This window comes from Octopus bimaculoides, chromosome 1 (assembly GCF_046866305.1).
Source record: "Octopus bimaculoides isolate indiv1 chromosome 1, ASM4686630v1, whole genome shotgun sequence".
In the NCBI taxonomy this organism is placed as follows: domain Eukaryota; kingdom Metazoa; phylum Mollusca; class Cephalopoda; order Octopoda; family Octopodidae; genus Octopus; species Octopus bimaculoides.
The window spans coordinates 66,210,543-66,227,858 of NC_142928.1; the positions used below are offsets into that span (position 1 = coordinate 66,210,543).

Genomic DNA, 17,316 nt, shown 5'->3' on the forward strand with positions numbered 1-17,316 from the left:
TTTAGTTAGGAGTGAGGACTGATATTTCAACATTTGAGAGCTATTGCTTTAACACAATCCACTTAACTGTAAACATCGAATAGCTTAGTGATGTAGTTATTCATCATAAACAGACGCAACACTATAAAGTGTTTTGTTAATTTACACTACTGAATTCTTATCTTGTGAGTATAACATAAAGAGAGTTGAAGAGTAACCAGGTGGAATTGCTTTAAATACAATACATGAAGGTAAATGCTTGAGAGGTGTCACTATGAGACAATGGATTGTTAACCAAGCCTATTAAGAAAGAAGAGTTTAGCTGCCAAGAGCAGATGCCAAATGGAATACTGACCAGCCCCATGCTTACATGTGGTAAATTTACAATATAAAATACTAGTAGCACAATAAAATGCACCAAGTCCAGGCTGTATAAATAGTTGACAATAGAACTATACAAATCATGCCTATGATTATTTCCATGCAAGAACAACATTTAATATAATGATTTTAATGAATTTCTTCTTTCTTCTGTGTTTTTCCTTCTACTTAATAAAAATAGATAAAATGCTTCTAACCTCATCAACAAATACTGAGAGATGTTCGAGTGGAGAGTACGATAAGTCACCATAGAGCAGTGCAGTTCTCAATGCTGTCTCCCTGGAGATTGGCTCTTTGTTTCGTCTAACAAAATAGCAGGACTTTCCATTGGGGGCCTCAGGCCAATTTTGCTGCATCTGCAATAAAATAATCATAAATAAATAAATAGAGACATACAGACAGTCAAACAAGTTGATAGAAAAAAGAAAAGGGCACTCAACACGCTTTATAGAGTTTATATTTATTTGTATAAATGGTTTGACTCAGAACTATATTACTTAATTTTTTACAAAAATGAAGAAGATACTCTAGATCAGGGGTTTTCAAACTGTGGTCCACGGACCACTGGGGGTCCGCAAGGACAAGACAAGGGGTCCGTAGACAGCAAATACTTTTTATGGGCAATTTGATTTTATATATGTTTTTTAATCGAAATCTTTTAATTGACAATAAACCTATTTGTTAAATACTGTTATATAAATAAATGTAAAAATATGTTATTTTAAGCAAATATTTATGTATAAATTTCATAAGCGTTTATAAGGGTAAAGCCTAAAATATAAGGGGTCCGCAAGTCAAAAAGTTTGAAAACCCCTGCTCTAGATCATTCAAGTGCTTGATTCTGAAAGAAATCATCACATTTTTGTGAATCTTTAAGTAAAGAAATTTAGAGTCAAACAGGTATGAAACTCAGAGTAGACTTTCAGGTTTTGATATGATGAGCTTATCTGTCCATCCTACCCAATGTACTAAGTTCTGTATTAGATAGTGTTTACACTATGTAAAATATATTTTAAGGTAGTGCTCCAGCATACACACATACACACACACATTGAATCTCTGATGAAGCTATAGGGTGATACACAAGTACTCAACTATGAGTGCATTGTACCTTATAGCAGAAACAGCTGTAAGCTAATGAAATTCATTACACAATTTCTTGTTCCCTTGTCATTCATTCAATTTTCTATTATGCTCTGTACTTGATTAACGCTTTTTTCTGAAGCATATGTATATTGAGTTCTAACATCAGGTTATTAGTATTGCAAAGCCTAAGCAAAATATGAATGTATGATATAATACTACCCAAAACCAAGAACCCTTTAACAAGTTCAATTCTAGGAGAATGAAGGGTAACTTAGAACGACAAGAACATAAGATATAAGAGATTCACAGACAACAAGCACTACAAACATACACTTCCATCTTCAGTTGCCTAATGAATATCAATATGGTTTTGACACCTGTGTAGTATCATTCAAACCAGCAGTGTCAACAACATTAAAAATATAAATGCTATTAATGTAATATGAGATCTGATTGAAATGTATTGGGGATATTGCTATGGTAATGGAGCCAAAGTACACAGAATGAAGCTGCTTAGCTCAGATTGATCTTGAACTCTATCACACATGCACACTAAGTTATAATGTTCTCACTCACTTCTGGTGTTTACAGCAGTGCTTGGAAGTAAAGTATGTAGAGTGTGGTTGTCTCAAAAGGAAGGTTGGATTTCAGTTGCACAGGAACTCTTTGACACAGTCAAGAAAGAGGAAAACTTTTTGAAAACAGTGATAACAGGTGATAAATCATGGGTCTATGGCTGTGACCCCAAAACCAAAGCTCAGTCTTCACAGTGGAAAATCTCAACAAGGTTTCAACACATCAAGGAAATCCATGAGGATGCAATAAGGCACCTGCTTGCTATCCCCAAAAAAGGAGTTCCAGGAAGGGTTCCATCAATGGAAACAATGCTGGATAAAGTGGATGGCTTCAGAAAGCAACTATTTCAAAGTAGATTAAATGCTGACTAGACATGTGTTGTATTTTTCTTTTAATAGTACCAGTCCCAATGCTTTTTGATCAGACCTCATGTGTTCTTTACATCTATGCTTGCTTATTATTACAAATACAAACATCAAATCTCATACATAAATCATTTCATAGCAATAACTATGAAGCACAGAAATTAAAAATACTATATACAAAACATAGAAACATCTTCAAAAGAACATTGTTACCTCAAGAATTACAGCACTTAAAATCACACTAGCAAACTAGATGTATTGAGTAAAACCTAGTTAAACATACACATGTGTGTACATGCATGTGTATGTATGTAGATATAAGATTCAGTAACTGTATATCTTAACCTCCTAGTGAGAAAGTAGGTGCCATGCTTTTGCCCCTGTGCTAAAAAAAAGAAATCAGTCTGATTAGTTTTCGTATTTATTAATGCCATATCAGAGATCAGTCACTTGACCATGTCCAAAAAGAGAATCGCTTACTAAAAACACTAGACTCTATGTTTACTTAACATTTCTAATTACCTAAAATGTCATTTTTCTTTATAGTTCGTACATATTTCAGGGAGTTTATACTGCTATTTCTAGTAGAATGAACAGTTACAAGGAAGTTCCACTACTGTCTCACAGAGTCGTCTTAGGACTAATGTAAATATCTAAGCTGGACCATATTAATCTCCTACCACCTCTTCTGCTTTCTTTTGGAATAACTATGTTACTATTGCCTCTGACAACAGATTTTTGAAAGCAAGTCAAGACATGCTTCCAAACTATAAATGGAGAGAAGAACCAGAGCTAGGAATAGCTCTAGTGCTACACACACACACACACACACATACATGTGCATATACATATAGACAGACATAGATAGAAAGATAGATAGATAGATAGATAGAAAGATAGATAGAAAGATAGAAAGATAGATAGAAAGATAGAAAGATAGAAAGATAGATAGAAAGATAGAAAGATAGATAGATAGATAGATATGCACACACATACATAGATACACACATATATAGACATATACACATGCCTGTATGTATACTCATATGTGTATGTATGTGATGACCAATTTGTTAATAATGAATAATTGTTAACTTCCTTATCTCCATTTTCTTTTCTTCTTTTAACTACACACACACACGTAATATTTACACTTACAAGCATACATTCACATATATAGAGAGTTGTTGAAAATTGCAGTGGACCCCAGGGTTGAATTCAGGGATCATGATGAGTGTCTGAGAGGTGACACAACCCCCCAAATCTGGATTTTAGCAATTTTAGCAATATTAACACAGCTCAAAGAGCCAATTCCCTACAAGATACCTTCTACGGACAAAGGTTTTCATCAATCAATGATAATCATTTTAAGAAAAAGAAAATAAAACATATTTATTAATTTAATAGAAGAATTGGCATAAGTAAACAAAACAGGCTTTTCTTAAACCAAATTGAAACTAATTTTTTCCTGCAAATTCATTTTCACTACTACAACTAAGTCAATCAGTCCCTCTCTTGTTATTTTACTCCTGAGAAAGTTCTTGATGAGGTTTGATATGTTGAAAAATCTTTTAGCAGATGTTACCAAAAATGGCAAAATGCAAAAATATTCACAGTACATACATTCAGAGAAATATCATCTAACTTGTTTATTTTTATTGCATCTAAAAAAATAGTTGATGTGGTGCTATATCTTCACTAAAATTAAAATGTATGCATTGTCTTGAGGTGTTATACTTCTCTTTCATGGATTCTGAGAGATTGTCTGAGTATTTGCAAGAATAGTTAAATTATTCTTCTATCATTCTTCGATATTGCCACATAATGCAGAACAATCTATTAACTGTGTTTGCAAAATCAAACAGCTTAAACTGTTTTGGCAATCACCAAATCAATGACATTCTGTTTTGAATTCACACAGAATTTCTAGGACATTCTTCTTTGATTCATTATCCTCATCCTCAGTGACAATAAATCTTACTCTTTCTTTTTGTTTAATTTTGAGCTTTCATGGGTAATGGACTCAAATTTGATTTCCATAGCAACTAGTTTTACTTCATTTAAAATATGTGACCATTTCTCATGTGGACCTTCAAGATCATTCAAGAGCAACTTTAAATTTAAGACTTCTATATCTACTGTACTGTCTTGCCTAGATGATGTGCCTAGGTAACAACAGCTATTAACTACTTCTAGTGAGTCATCTGGGCATTTAAGAGAATCTATTTCTAATGTGTTCATAGTACAAACTGCTACAGTGCATCAATCACATATGAAGTTTACATTCTCTTTTAGTCTGCTTCTGACTTTTGTGTGTCTATAACTTGCATTAGGTATAGTGTATGGAGCTTTTAACTACTCCTTTTCTGTATATCAAGCATGGCCATATCCCTGAAGATACTACAGCCATGTCTTTTCCTTTTTACAAAAACATTTCTTTGCAAAGTTTACCTGAAGATCTCTCAATTTTAGATTTAGCTTCCAAGCCTGGAATTTCTAATCTGATTCCCCAATAGATTCAGTTATGAGAACTAGATCATCAGGATATAGGAGTTTTCATAGACATCCAGTCTAAAACTCCTCTGTGACAGCATGTAGGTCTATGATGGATAGGAAGGGACTGTGAACCAAAATCTTCCTGAACTTAGCACCTTCATGGCTCTGTACATAACTTGTACAGCCCAGATAAGTCATTCGTTGACACTTAGTTTCCTCAGTGACCACCTGATTACTGACTGTGTTACTTTGTCAAATGCCTTCTCCAATCAATGAAAACCAGAAACAGTGGTTTATTCTTAACCAAGCATTCTCTTGCACTTCCCTCAATAGGAAAATTGCATTTATAGTATCTTTTCTAGGCACAAAACCAAACTGCATTGCATCTAGGTCTAGTCTGTTAGGGATCAATTGTGCTGTGACTCTTTCTGAGACCTACTGCCATGCTAGGCATTGAGTGAAAAAAAAAAAACCTTCCTTTATGTCTTGATTAATTATCTGGGTGGTAACCATGTATTCAACCTCACCAGATATTTTGAGCATCTCTGCAATGATCCCCGATGAACCTAAAGCTTGCTTTTTCTTCATGTCCTTGATTGCTTTATTTACCTGACACTGCTGTCATCTTGAATGATTGATCCTTACATAGGGTTAGCATGAGGTAATCCCACTTTATCTCATGTATTCTTATTCAGTAGCCTCTCATAATAGCACTTCCATGCCACTTTCTTGTCTTCCATATCAATGATAAGTATGATTTCAACTTTCTGGATACACTTCTCATCAATGGCATCTCAGTTCTTCCTCACACATTGTTTTGCAATTATGAACACTTCATGCCTCTCATCCTCACATTACAGGCATATTTATTTCATATGTGCATTTGAGTGTGCATGCATATGCATGTGAGTGTATATGAAAGTTTCATCTTCAATAAACTTTTGAGTATCTTACACTGCTTTATACAACTGTTGAATGTGTATAGCATTCCCTTACTCATTGCCTGCCAGAAAAAAAAACCTCATATGTGCATTCATTCTGCAGCTCTTAAGTTAATTCTCTTTGTATCTCTCTTTTGTTCTCTCTCTCCTCTCTGTTTCTATGATGTAAAGTATAACTAAAATCAACCAACAAATCAACCAACCAATTCATATTGGCCATCATATATATATATATATACTAAGGGTAATAAGAAATATTAGAAATTTATACTACCAGTGGCCTAGCTTGTAAAAATTTGTGTACCTGCTGAAGAAGACTTCGCTTGGCAAATTATTTTTTGTGCTAAAATAAGTCAGAAACCATGGTCCAGGATCTAGATGGTAAATGTTTTAATTTTTCATTCCCTTCGAAGTTTTATCCCTAATAGTGGTTTGGAACTTAGCTCTTCTTTCTAGCGTGCAAGGAATCCTATGAGGGATACCTCTTATGTGTTTAAATGTACACTGTATTTATATGAATAATATATAGTCTATGGACTAAATTTTTATATGCTAGGCCACTGGAAGTAGAAATTCCTAATATTTCTTATTACATTTGATATTATTAATTATTGATAATATTTTCTGGATAATTTTCGAATTGAAACGCTGACATTTTCTATTTACTGCCGAAAAGGAGCTGTGCTTGCGCGGTAGATTTTAAAAATTAGAATGTATAAGCATGAGGCATATACTGGATTGCCTCGTGTATATATATTTAATCTGTGGTGTACCTGCTGAAGAAGACATCGCCTGGAAAATTGTTTTATTTGCTAAAATAAGTCAGAAGCCATGGTCCAGGAGCTAGATGGTAAATGTTTTTATTTTTCAATCCCTTTGAAGTTTTATCCCTAATAGTGGTTTGGAACTTAGCTGTTCTTTCTAGCGTGCAAGGAATCCTATGATGGATACCTCTTATGTGTTTAAATGTACACTATATTTATATATATATATATATATATATATATATATAAGACCCCCCTTTGATCATGAATGATCATGAGATTGCGCCTAGAAAGTTACTCTCATAGGCACAAGTCTAGTAAGGTTGCTTATGGAAGACCAGCAGTCACCCATGCATACCAGCCTTCTCCATGCCACTGATGTTATTCAAGAGAAAAGCAAAGGCCAATACAGCTTGGCACCAGTGACATCACAACTCATTTCTACAGCTGAGAGAACTGGATCAACATAAAAAAATAAAGTGTCTTGCTCAAGCATACAACACACAACCCGGTCAGGGAATCAAACTCACTACCTCATGAGGAGTGGAACATACAATTTCCTGTAAGTCAGATCTTTAATGGTCCCAGCAGACAAAATGGTAAAGGCGTTACCCTGAAGGATGGCAAGGGAAATGCATTGGAACAGCCACTTTGACCTATGAAGCTAAAACTTGCGGACAGCCATCTCTATCTACCCCGATTGCAGTGAGCAGGGATATAGTCCAGGGGCCAAGAATATCGGAGGTCTCTACTGCCACAGGCTCAACCACAGACCCAGTGGCAGTTTTTGTTTACTAATTGCAGTGATAATCTCAGTTAATTGAGGATTTCAGCCACAGTATCACATATGTGAGACTATCATATTTTGCTGAGTTATCTTCATACTTATAGATGTTTAAAAGATTTTTTTTTTTCACTTATAAATGTTTAAAAGTTGTAATATATCAAGGTGGTCATTTTTTTTTTTCTTGCCAAATAAACACACACACTATATCACTATATATTCATTCTTTACTTGTTTATTATTGCTCTTATTTTATGTCCATTGTCTGGAAATCTTTCGTCACACACCTGTGACCTCTTCAGCGATTCTCCATCCCATGTGTCTCCTTGTTTTTTTCCCCCATTTATTACTCCTTTCGGACATTTTTAATGAATTTGTTTTTAAGTATTTGTTACCTCAACATCTTTTAAGAAATTTTGTATCTTCTATAGCTGTTATAGCAGTTAAGCCTACGTCAGGTATTCAAGAAATGATCATCTTTGACTTGTTTTTTTTCTATTTCTTCTTTCAAACATTTACATTATCCAATGTGGATCTTTTTGGTTTGGTGGCCAGTATTTCAAAAATTAGAGTTTATCGAAAATTTAAAATTTGGCACATTGATATAGTAAGATCCCAGCTCTACAATGCGTTCCCCATTTCTCCCAGTTTTACAGTGTACATCCCTTCTTCGAGCCCCACAATGAGCGCCCTCTTATCTCAGCGGTATGGATATGCGCTTCTTCTAACACTACAATATATGTCCCCTTTTCACAGCCCTATAATGTGCTCCCCATTTTCTTAGCCTTACAACGTGTTCTTCCTTTCTCAAGCCTTATATTTGTGCGCTCCCTCCCCTCACTTCATATTATGTAACAGGTCATACCACACGACCCTCTCATCCCCGCCCCACCTGAATACCGGCCTCTATCCCCTTCTATTACGTCCGCTCACGTTCAATTTAAGATGTTTAGAAATTTGTATGGCGCCCCCAGATTTAAGCGACGGAAGCGATTGCTCAGTTTGTCTAGCGCGTAACAACGTCCCTAATGATGGTGTATTATTTGAAGGAAATTTAACATTCTTAGGTTGAATGTTTTCATGGAGCCTCTTAGTTGCGAAAAGTTAAGGGAAAGAGTAAAAAGTAAAACCGCTACCAAATGAAAAGTGAAACTTAACTGAAATGCAACAATATGCAAATTATGACTAGAAGTTTGGTATTCTGTGTTAACTTAGAGAGCGGGAAAGACAACTGAAGAGAAATAAAACATCAGTTTTCATTATTTATTGCCGATACATAGTTGCATGCTCTCCAGTCCAGTTCAGATACAGTTAAATCAACCGCTTTTTCTCTCTTTCCGAGTCCATAAAAGATTTACTTTTTATTTTTAACCACAGTATTTGAAAACTATGTAAGTAGATGGATCCTATAGTATGGAATAAACAATCATCTCTTCTGTCTTCTTATCGATTTGCTAAAATATATTCGTTCATTAAGAATGTAATTACCAAAAGAAAATAAACAGTATTAATAAAAATAACTCAAAAAGGCGTAACACTCTCAGTTGCTCTATACAACAGACATACTGGTAATTACTTCTAAAAAATTTTAATGCAACAACCCAAAACACTCACTGCAGTCTCACAGGTATCACCCAATTTTTCGATTAGTTACGTAATCCTAACGTTCAGAGTTCAAAACCCGACATAGTCAATCTGACATTTCGTTTCTCTATGGTCGAGTAAATGAAATGAACATCAGTTAAATTCTAAAACTTAATATTCGACTGTACTCTTTCTCTAAAATATGTAGTCCTGTACCTATATTAGAAATCATCATTGATTAGTAACAAAAGATATTGAAAAAGCTGTTTTTGATTTATTCATTATTAAGTAGCAAGAAGACTATGAAATTCCTTGTTCATACCAGAAATGCTTATGCGTTAATTAACCTTAGTTTTCAATTTTCGATTATATAAATAAATACCTGTAGGACATAAGCGTTAGCTGACTACCCTCTCTCCTATTTATAATACAAAAGAATGAAAGGTTGGTTTTGTACCAATTCAACAAAATTTATGATTTATTTACCTGCAGGGCTCCAGCGCTATTCAATATAAATATCAAAGTAGACATTTCAGTTTTTTCAAAAAATTCATTCATCATAATTTTATTCTCTTCAATGCTATACATCTTTGACCATTTTTCTCCTTTTAGGCCGAAAGTTTTCAATACGTAATCCGCAACAAAAAAGACTCTCGGGTCTGTAAGGTCTGTTAATTCGCTGGCTCCAGTCGTAATCATCTTGATTTTCTTTTTTCGTTTTTATTTATAAATGTTTATAAATTGTGGGACCTTGGGTTTTTTTCTTTTATAAAATATATTTTTCCTTTAATTAATTACCCATTTGAGTTGAGTCTATAAAAAATATTTGAATGCATTCCCCCCACCTGAAAGAACTCATAATGATAAACTACAAAAAAACATTTTTAAAAAGTGACAAAAAATAAAAAGGAAAGATTTCGAAAATTAATTTCCTACTCCCCTCGTAAATGTCCCTTCTAACCAGTGCGTCATAATTTGTGCTTTGATTTGAAGCTATTATTCTAGCAACTGTTGTTATAACAAACTCTAATGACGCTTAGCGTTGCTAGCCAACAAGCTTTGCAGAAACACAGACTGACTGGCTGACTGACTGACTACTAGCGAACTGTTCGGAATTTCCCCTCTTTTATATGCATGTCGTACTGGATAGGATTAGTAGTGTAGGGACGTTGTTTCTAATAAACAATCAGAAAAAGAAACTTTATGTAGACAAATGTATTTTATTAATTTTCTTTTTTATCTCTAGTTTCAATCATTGGACTGCGACCATGCTTGGGCACTGCCTTGAAGGGTTTAGTCGAGCTAATCGACCTTAGTGCTTTTTTTTTTTAAAATTATTAAAGTTTATTCTCATACATAAAAGGCACACGTATTTAACTACATAAATAATCCAAATTAAAATACAAATCCCGATTAATGTTTACAACTTGACCCGGAAACGAAAATCAGAAAAAAATGGTGCAATGGGTGTTAACAAATGTGTAGGAAACGAATATGAAAAAAAAAAATTAAAAAATGCGCGCAAAGCAACGGGAGAGAACCTCGGAAAATTCACAAGATCCGAATTTATCCCTTATTTTTACGAAAATGGAGTTTTTCAATGAAATTTTATAGAAATACCTTTCAAACAACATACATTACGGTTATAAAGAAATTTGTGGGGAAAATCTTTTCCAAGGGACTGGGGAGAAGACTTCGAAAAATTCACAAGATCCGAGTTTTTCCCTTGTAACTGTTAGGAAAATGTGTATTTTTTTTTTTTTTTTGAAATTTTGTTTAAATACCTTTCAAACGGCATACATTACGATTATAAAGTAATTTGTGGGGAAAATCTTGAGGTGCGGAGAGGAATTTCGGAAAATTCCCAAGATCCGAATTTTTTCTCGTTATATTCCGAAATCACATTCAACTTTCTACAGACACCCTAACATAGTACTACTACACTACGTAGTGTTTATTTCTACCAACTTTCAATAATTTTTAATGTTTTGGCTTCAATTTTGTTTCATTTTATCTTCAATTATTTTTACGCTTTTTTAACCCTTCCGTCGTTATTCTCATACTTTCGTTATTACTTTCTCTCTCTCTCTCTCTCTCTCTCTCTATATATATATATATATATATATATATATATATTATGATTGACCGTTGACTGAACACTATTCAATTTTTTTTCTCCGTGTTTTTCTCCTTGTCTCCGTATTCTTTCTGTTGAAGAGCGTAGCTCGAAACGTCAAAGACTTTCCGTATTCCCGAGCGTCATACTAATACATCCTTTTGTTATTTACACCACCTGTCCTCGTCTGTTGTTGTTTTTTCGTACATTCTCCCATATATATATATATATATATATATATATATATATATATATATATATATATATATATATATATAGAGAGAGAGAGAGAGAGAGAGAGAGAGAGAGAGAGAGAGAGAGAGAGAGAGAGAGAGAGAGAGAGAGATACATATAGTATATATATACATATGTTATATACATACATCTATCTGTATATATATATATACATACATGTATATATACACACATATATATACACACATGTATACACACACACACATATGTATATATACATTCACGTTAAATTTTTACAGGATTTTCCCCATAAATTACTTTATAATCGTAATGTATGCTATTTGAAAAGTATTTATATAAAATTTCATTGAAAAAAAAAACATTTTCCTAAAGTTCCAATGGAAAAACTCAGATCTTGTGAATTTTCCGAAGTCCTCCTCATCCACTTGGAAAAGATTTTCCCCACAAATTTCTTTATAATTGTAATGTATGCTTTTCGTTTCCGGGTCAAGTTGTAAACATTAACTAAAATCCCAAACTGAAGAAAACAAACTTGAGCGAAGAAAGAAAAAAAAGAGGAAGAAAGAAGAAAAAAAGCACCAATCCAACACTGAATGCATCGATTGGTCGCACACCACAAGGTTCAACGGAATCTCCTGAAGCAAGCCAACACGGTCGCGACATTGGCGAAGGCGAGGCTAAGGCGTTGGAAGAGCCACGCACCCTCATGGGCATCACCTCACACCTCGGTATGGCGAGCCACTAACGATAACAAGAACTTCGCCGTTAGCGGCTCAGCTTCGTCTAACATCTCAAATGTCACAGGCTGGAAGAAATGGTTCATTGACAAGTCCCAATAATTAAGGATTTTGTTCCGTTCGGCTACGGGAGAGACGTCTTTCCTATTTATTGCAGCATCCAGGATGTGGGAGAGAACAAAGAGGATATGCCTACACAAGTGTGTCCCCACCCAACTTTGTTTCCTCATAACTTCCAGAAAAATGGCTATTTTTTAATAAGGGTTTTTTGTTGTTGCAAATATGCTTTAGATAGTGCAGATTTTGATTATATCAGAATTTGTGAAAGAGAGGATGATGTCTACCAAAGTGGAGCAAGCATCGATGAAGGAAAGAAAACAGGGAAGAGACAGAGACGAGTATTTACACTAACCTAGAACTCCCCCCCCCACCACCACCAAAGTTTGGTCAAAGCAGCCTGATCGCGGGACTTTGGATTCAGTCTGACAATTGACCAAGCATTCGAGTTCCCTGAAAATCCTGCGGAGATCAGTTTTGCCTTTTACCCTTCCACTTGGTATTTTAATACGCGTTTATTTTTTTATACGCGGTATTTGAATTTTTGTTTTAAATCAATGACTCTGTGTGTGTTTATGTCTAGGTTTGTCCCCCATTACCGCTTGACAATCAATGTTGGTCCCCGCAAAAGGAACCAATAGAATAAGTACCATTTTCAAAAGAAAAAATAAGCACTGGGGTCGATTCATTAGACTAAAAAAATCCTTCAAAGCAGTATCCCAGTATGGCTGCAGTCTAGTAACTGAAAAAAAAAATAATAAAAGATGTTTAATATAAGATGAAGACAATCACATTTGCGGGAAAATATAACAGTTATTAATGATCATGAAGATATGATATAAATAAATCATTTCTAATCCCACATTGTCACCTAATTTTCTTCTTGACGAACATCCATCACCCTTCTATAGTCAGTCTGTATATTCTGTCATTTGGATTGTAGCTTACTTCTCTCTCTCTCTCTCCCTCTGTGCTATATATACATGGATACGGACGTAGTGGATAACAGCTTGTCTTCGGCCGCACCTGATTGGTTGGTATTGGCACATTTTATCTCTTGCTCTATTACGCGCCAAGATGCAACCCAACCAATCGCAGCCTTCAGATAAGGTCGCGTTAGACAGTCTTTTCTGAACCCCAGTTTGAGCCGACGGTATGGTATAAAAGCTAGCTTTTCACCGTCACAATGGTCAGTCTTTTGGCTCCAGATCTTCTGAGGTCTAGCCATTGACCACAGAGCACACAGCCAGTTCCAGCGACAACAACAGCCACATGGCGACTCAACATTCAACCAGCAGCTTACGGCAAACTCCATCTTCGTCGCCACCATCATCTTCTTAACTACACCAACTACTCTACATACACACCACCAGGTTCTATCTCAACACTGTTTGTGAATTACTTCACCATGGTTAACAGCGAATACAACCTGCGAAAACTCCTGTACCAAGTAACCGGCAGCAGCATTGAAGCCACAACTTCTCACGACATATGCCTCTCCCCGGCTCTGCTACGCGGCCTCAACTTCTTGTTACAGCACCTCAGCCACTGTGTACCTTGAATACGAACTGGTATTTTATCATCCTTGTGTCTGGACATTCTTCTAACTTCATTATAGACTCTTTTCTATGCTCTGTATTTCTCGCACACGCATACACACATGTTGTATACTCATACACTTTGTTTATATGTCGCACTCGCACACACAGACATACACGTTGACATATCAATAAAATCTTCTCTTAAACCTTCTACCGTTGTGTCTCTCTTTTCCTTCTGGCACTTATACGCATTTATCCTCTTTTCATATTTTTTATTTGTATCGACCGTGCGATGTGCTAAAGGAGCCATTCTTCGTCACCTCTTCTGATCGCACGGTCCTTACAGAATAATAAGTGAAAATGTTGAAGTTATGAAAATTAGTGGTAACGAAGTCTGGACAGGAGAGAGAAGGAATGATACAAAAGCCACGTTAGTGTTTATGTGTGTAAAACAAGTAAGATTATAATATTAAAACAAAATATCTTCTACATACTTGTAAGGGTCGACCGTGCGAACTCATAAAAGGAGAAATGGTGACGAATGGAAAAAACAGAGGACTCCTTTTATTTACACGAGTCACACGGTCGAACATACAAATATATATCATATGATGATATACGTAATATGTTATGCGTCGATAACATAGATGACCAGTAATGAAAGACCACAACCGTATTAGATGAATAACAGATATATTTATTGTAGTGTTAAAGATGTATGTCTGTGTGTGAGTGTGAATGCGACATATAAGAACATAATCAAAGACAGGCCGTCGTACAAAGAAAAGTGTGTATGTGAGTGATACATGTGTGTGTATGTTATTACAGCAGAGAGAAAGAGAGTCAATAACACGTGGACAATTATACCAGTTCGTTAGTACACTATAGGAAAAGTTCTGTATGTGAAAGTGAGGGAGGCTGAGTTTGGCAGAGCTGATCACTAGTTGTGATGTCGAGGCATCGATGCCTAGCCGTGATTCTTGTTATACAGATGTTCGTCGCTGGCTGTGGTTCTCTTGTCTGTTTGTTTACTGTGGTGAAGCTAAGTCACCTAACAGAATCGAAGAGAGAGATGGGCCGCGGAGTTTGGTTTGGTGTACATAGTAAATCGTGTTGACGCTGGTAGAGATTGTTGCTGGTTAGTAGTAATCGTAGAATCGTGTTGGTCATGATGATGATGCTGGATAGTAGTAGTAGACTCTTGTTGCTGATGTGGCGACGACGGAGGTCATCGTGGCTGGACGAAGTTGCTGAAGTGGTCGCTGGAACTGCTGCTGCTGTCGTGTGGTACACGGAACAGTTCTCAAAGAGAAACTGGACCGAGACGAATTTGGCTGCCGAGTTAAAGCTATTTATAACAAACTATTGGCTCACCAGATGGTAGAAATATACTCTATCACGTGACCTTACTAGGGGCCGTGATTGGTCAGTTTGCGTTCTGGCGGGAACGGTTCGAAGAAGTTGCCGATTCGAATAATGATCAGTCACGTGATGGACAAGGAATGGGTTCTCTACTACGCTCGCATTTATTTATATTTAAATGAGAAGATTGTATGTAATGGCGATAGTAGTTTGTATCTAATGGCGGGAGGTAGTTTCACTACATACTTCTTTAAAATCGCTGGATATATTAATCCCAGATTGCAGATTGTGGCGTATTAGGTCACCGTAGTACATTCATCGAAAAAAAGAAAAACATTTTCCAATAATTCCGGTTTCTCTCCCAGCCCACCCAACCCTTTCCGAACAAAAATAAGGGGGTTTACGGCACATTGGGCATCCATAATATATGCCATTTGAAAGGTATGTATATACAATTTCATTAAAAGATATCCATTTTCCTTAAAGTTACAAGGGAAAAATCGGATCTTGTGAATTTTCCGAAGTCCTCTCCCCACCCCTTCGGAAAAGATTTTTCCCACAAATTTCTTTATAATCGTAATCTATACTGTTTGAAAGGTATTTATATAAAATTTTATTTTAAAAAAACCATTTTCCTAAAAGTTATGAAGGAAAAACTCAGATCTTGTGAATTTTCCGAAGTTCTCCCCTCCCCCAACCCCCACCCCATCCCGTTGCTATCCGCGCATTTTTGTTTTCATATTCGTTTCCTACACATTTTTTTTTACACCTATTGCACCATCTTTTTTTCTTATTTCGTTTCCAGGTAATATTGTAAACCATAACCAAACAAAGTAAAGAATTAATAGTTATGAATAAAGGAATTACTAGTTGTTAACTAAGGTACTAAGAATGATAGGGAAGATATACGATGGCATGTGACTATGACCATGAAGGTATATAGTTAGGTGTTATGTGGGCGTGGAGGTAAGTTTGCACTTAGATTTATGGAAGAATTCAAAAGTGTGGAAGAATCTGTTTGCATGTTGTGAAGGCTTCACTGTGTTTGTTGAGTAAATGCAGTGAGTTGTGGGGATCTAGTCTTTCTCATTCGCAAAATGAGCCCCCTTTAATTTTGCTCAGATTGCTTTTAATTTTGGTGTATCGATACAACTCTGAATTTTGATTACGATCAACCAAGTACTTTAGCTCGTAAATGAAAGAATTTGATATTATTTGGAATTAAAGTTGGGAAATTTGGATAATTTTAGCCAATCAACAGACAACGTGGCATTAGCAGCTTGTTACCATGACAACTGCACGCCATGTAGTGGTTCACTTCACTGTTGTCTGTGACGCATGTTGTTCTATGTTGATTTTTCACACTTGTTTCTTCATACCACAAGATTCTTTTCACCCGCGTGTTTTGTTTTAATTTTTCTGTGTTAGTATATTTCATATTTTTGAATTTTGCATGCAAAACATATAAGATACTGGTATTCTTTTCCTTGGGACAAATTCTATGTTGACCAGTGTTATTCTTATCGTAGTTTACAAATCCAAGCAGGAAAACGTTACTCAACTTTGGAGTTTTGGACACAGACGCCTCCTTCACACACGCACACAGTTTCTTTTGTCTTTCAATGAAGAGACAAAAGAAACAGTAAGATGATACATGTTGATTTTATTAGGTATTTCTGTTTATTTAGAAACCTACAATGAACAGGTCATAATAACTATACTACAACTAATACTAACACTACCGCCAATAAAGACACTACCATTAGAGAAAATAATAATATAACTAACACTACATCCGCAGCTGATACTACAAATAGTTGTAATAATAATATTACTAATACCGTTATCAATGTTAATGCTAACACCTCTACCACTACTAATGATAATAATAATCACAATAGAGCCGGTGATCTTTATAATAGGGGTAGCAATAATACCAGCAACGGTAGTGGTAACGATAATAACATTAGAGGCACTGATAACATCAATAGCATGAACCAATCACCTAATACTACTGTAGCCTTTAATTTATCGGACAATAATACCTCCCTCCTAGTAACCATTCTAGAACGGTTGATTGCAACTGCAGATCCGAGGTTGAGTGCCCGCTGCAAGCCCATTGCAGAAGATTCAACGTAGTATACCGATGCACCGTCCATAACATATTAAATAACTCAGATATCTACCATATTGGATCCACAACTATTTTTAAACAGAGATATTCTGCACATGTAAACGAACCAATTGAGGGACCAGCCATTAGAGTTGATAGCAATATAATAGATAAGGCGATTAAGGATATGAAGGTAGGAAAAGTCCCTGGACCGTCGG

The 17,316-nt window shown here is 35.6% G+C and overlaps 1 protein-coding gene across 1 annotated transcript in view; it reads right to left on the reverse strand.

Annotated features, from left to right (window-relative positions):
* The window catches only part of LOC106870727 (dynein beta chain, ciliary), a 111,022-nt gene extending 101,053 nt beyond the window's left edge, over window positions 1-9,969 (reverse strand). The window contains exons 1-2 of the mRNA XM_089351930.1: window positions 9,443-9,969; window positions 558-716 (exon numbers count right to left, since the gene is read on the reverse strand). Coding sequence (XP_089208056.1) covers window positions 558-716; window positions 9,443-9,655 — 372 coding nt within the window. The 5' untranslated portion in view covers window positions 9,656-9,969. The remainder of the gene's footprint in view (window positions 1-557; window positions 717-9,442) is intronic.
* Between the last annotated feature and the right edge of the window lie 7,347 nt (window positions 9,970-17,316).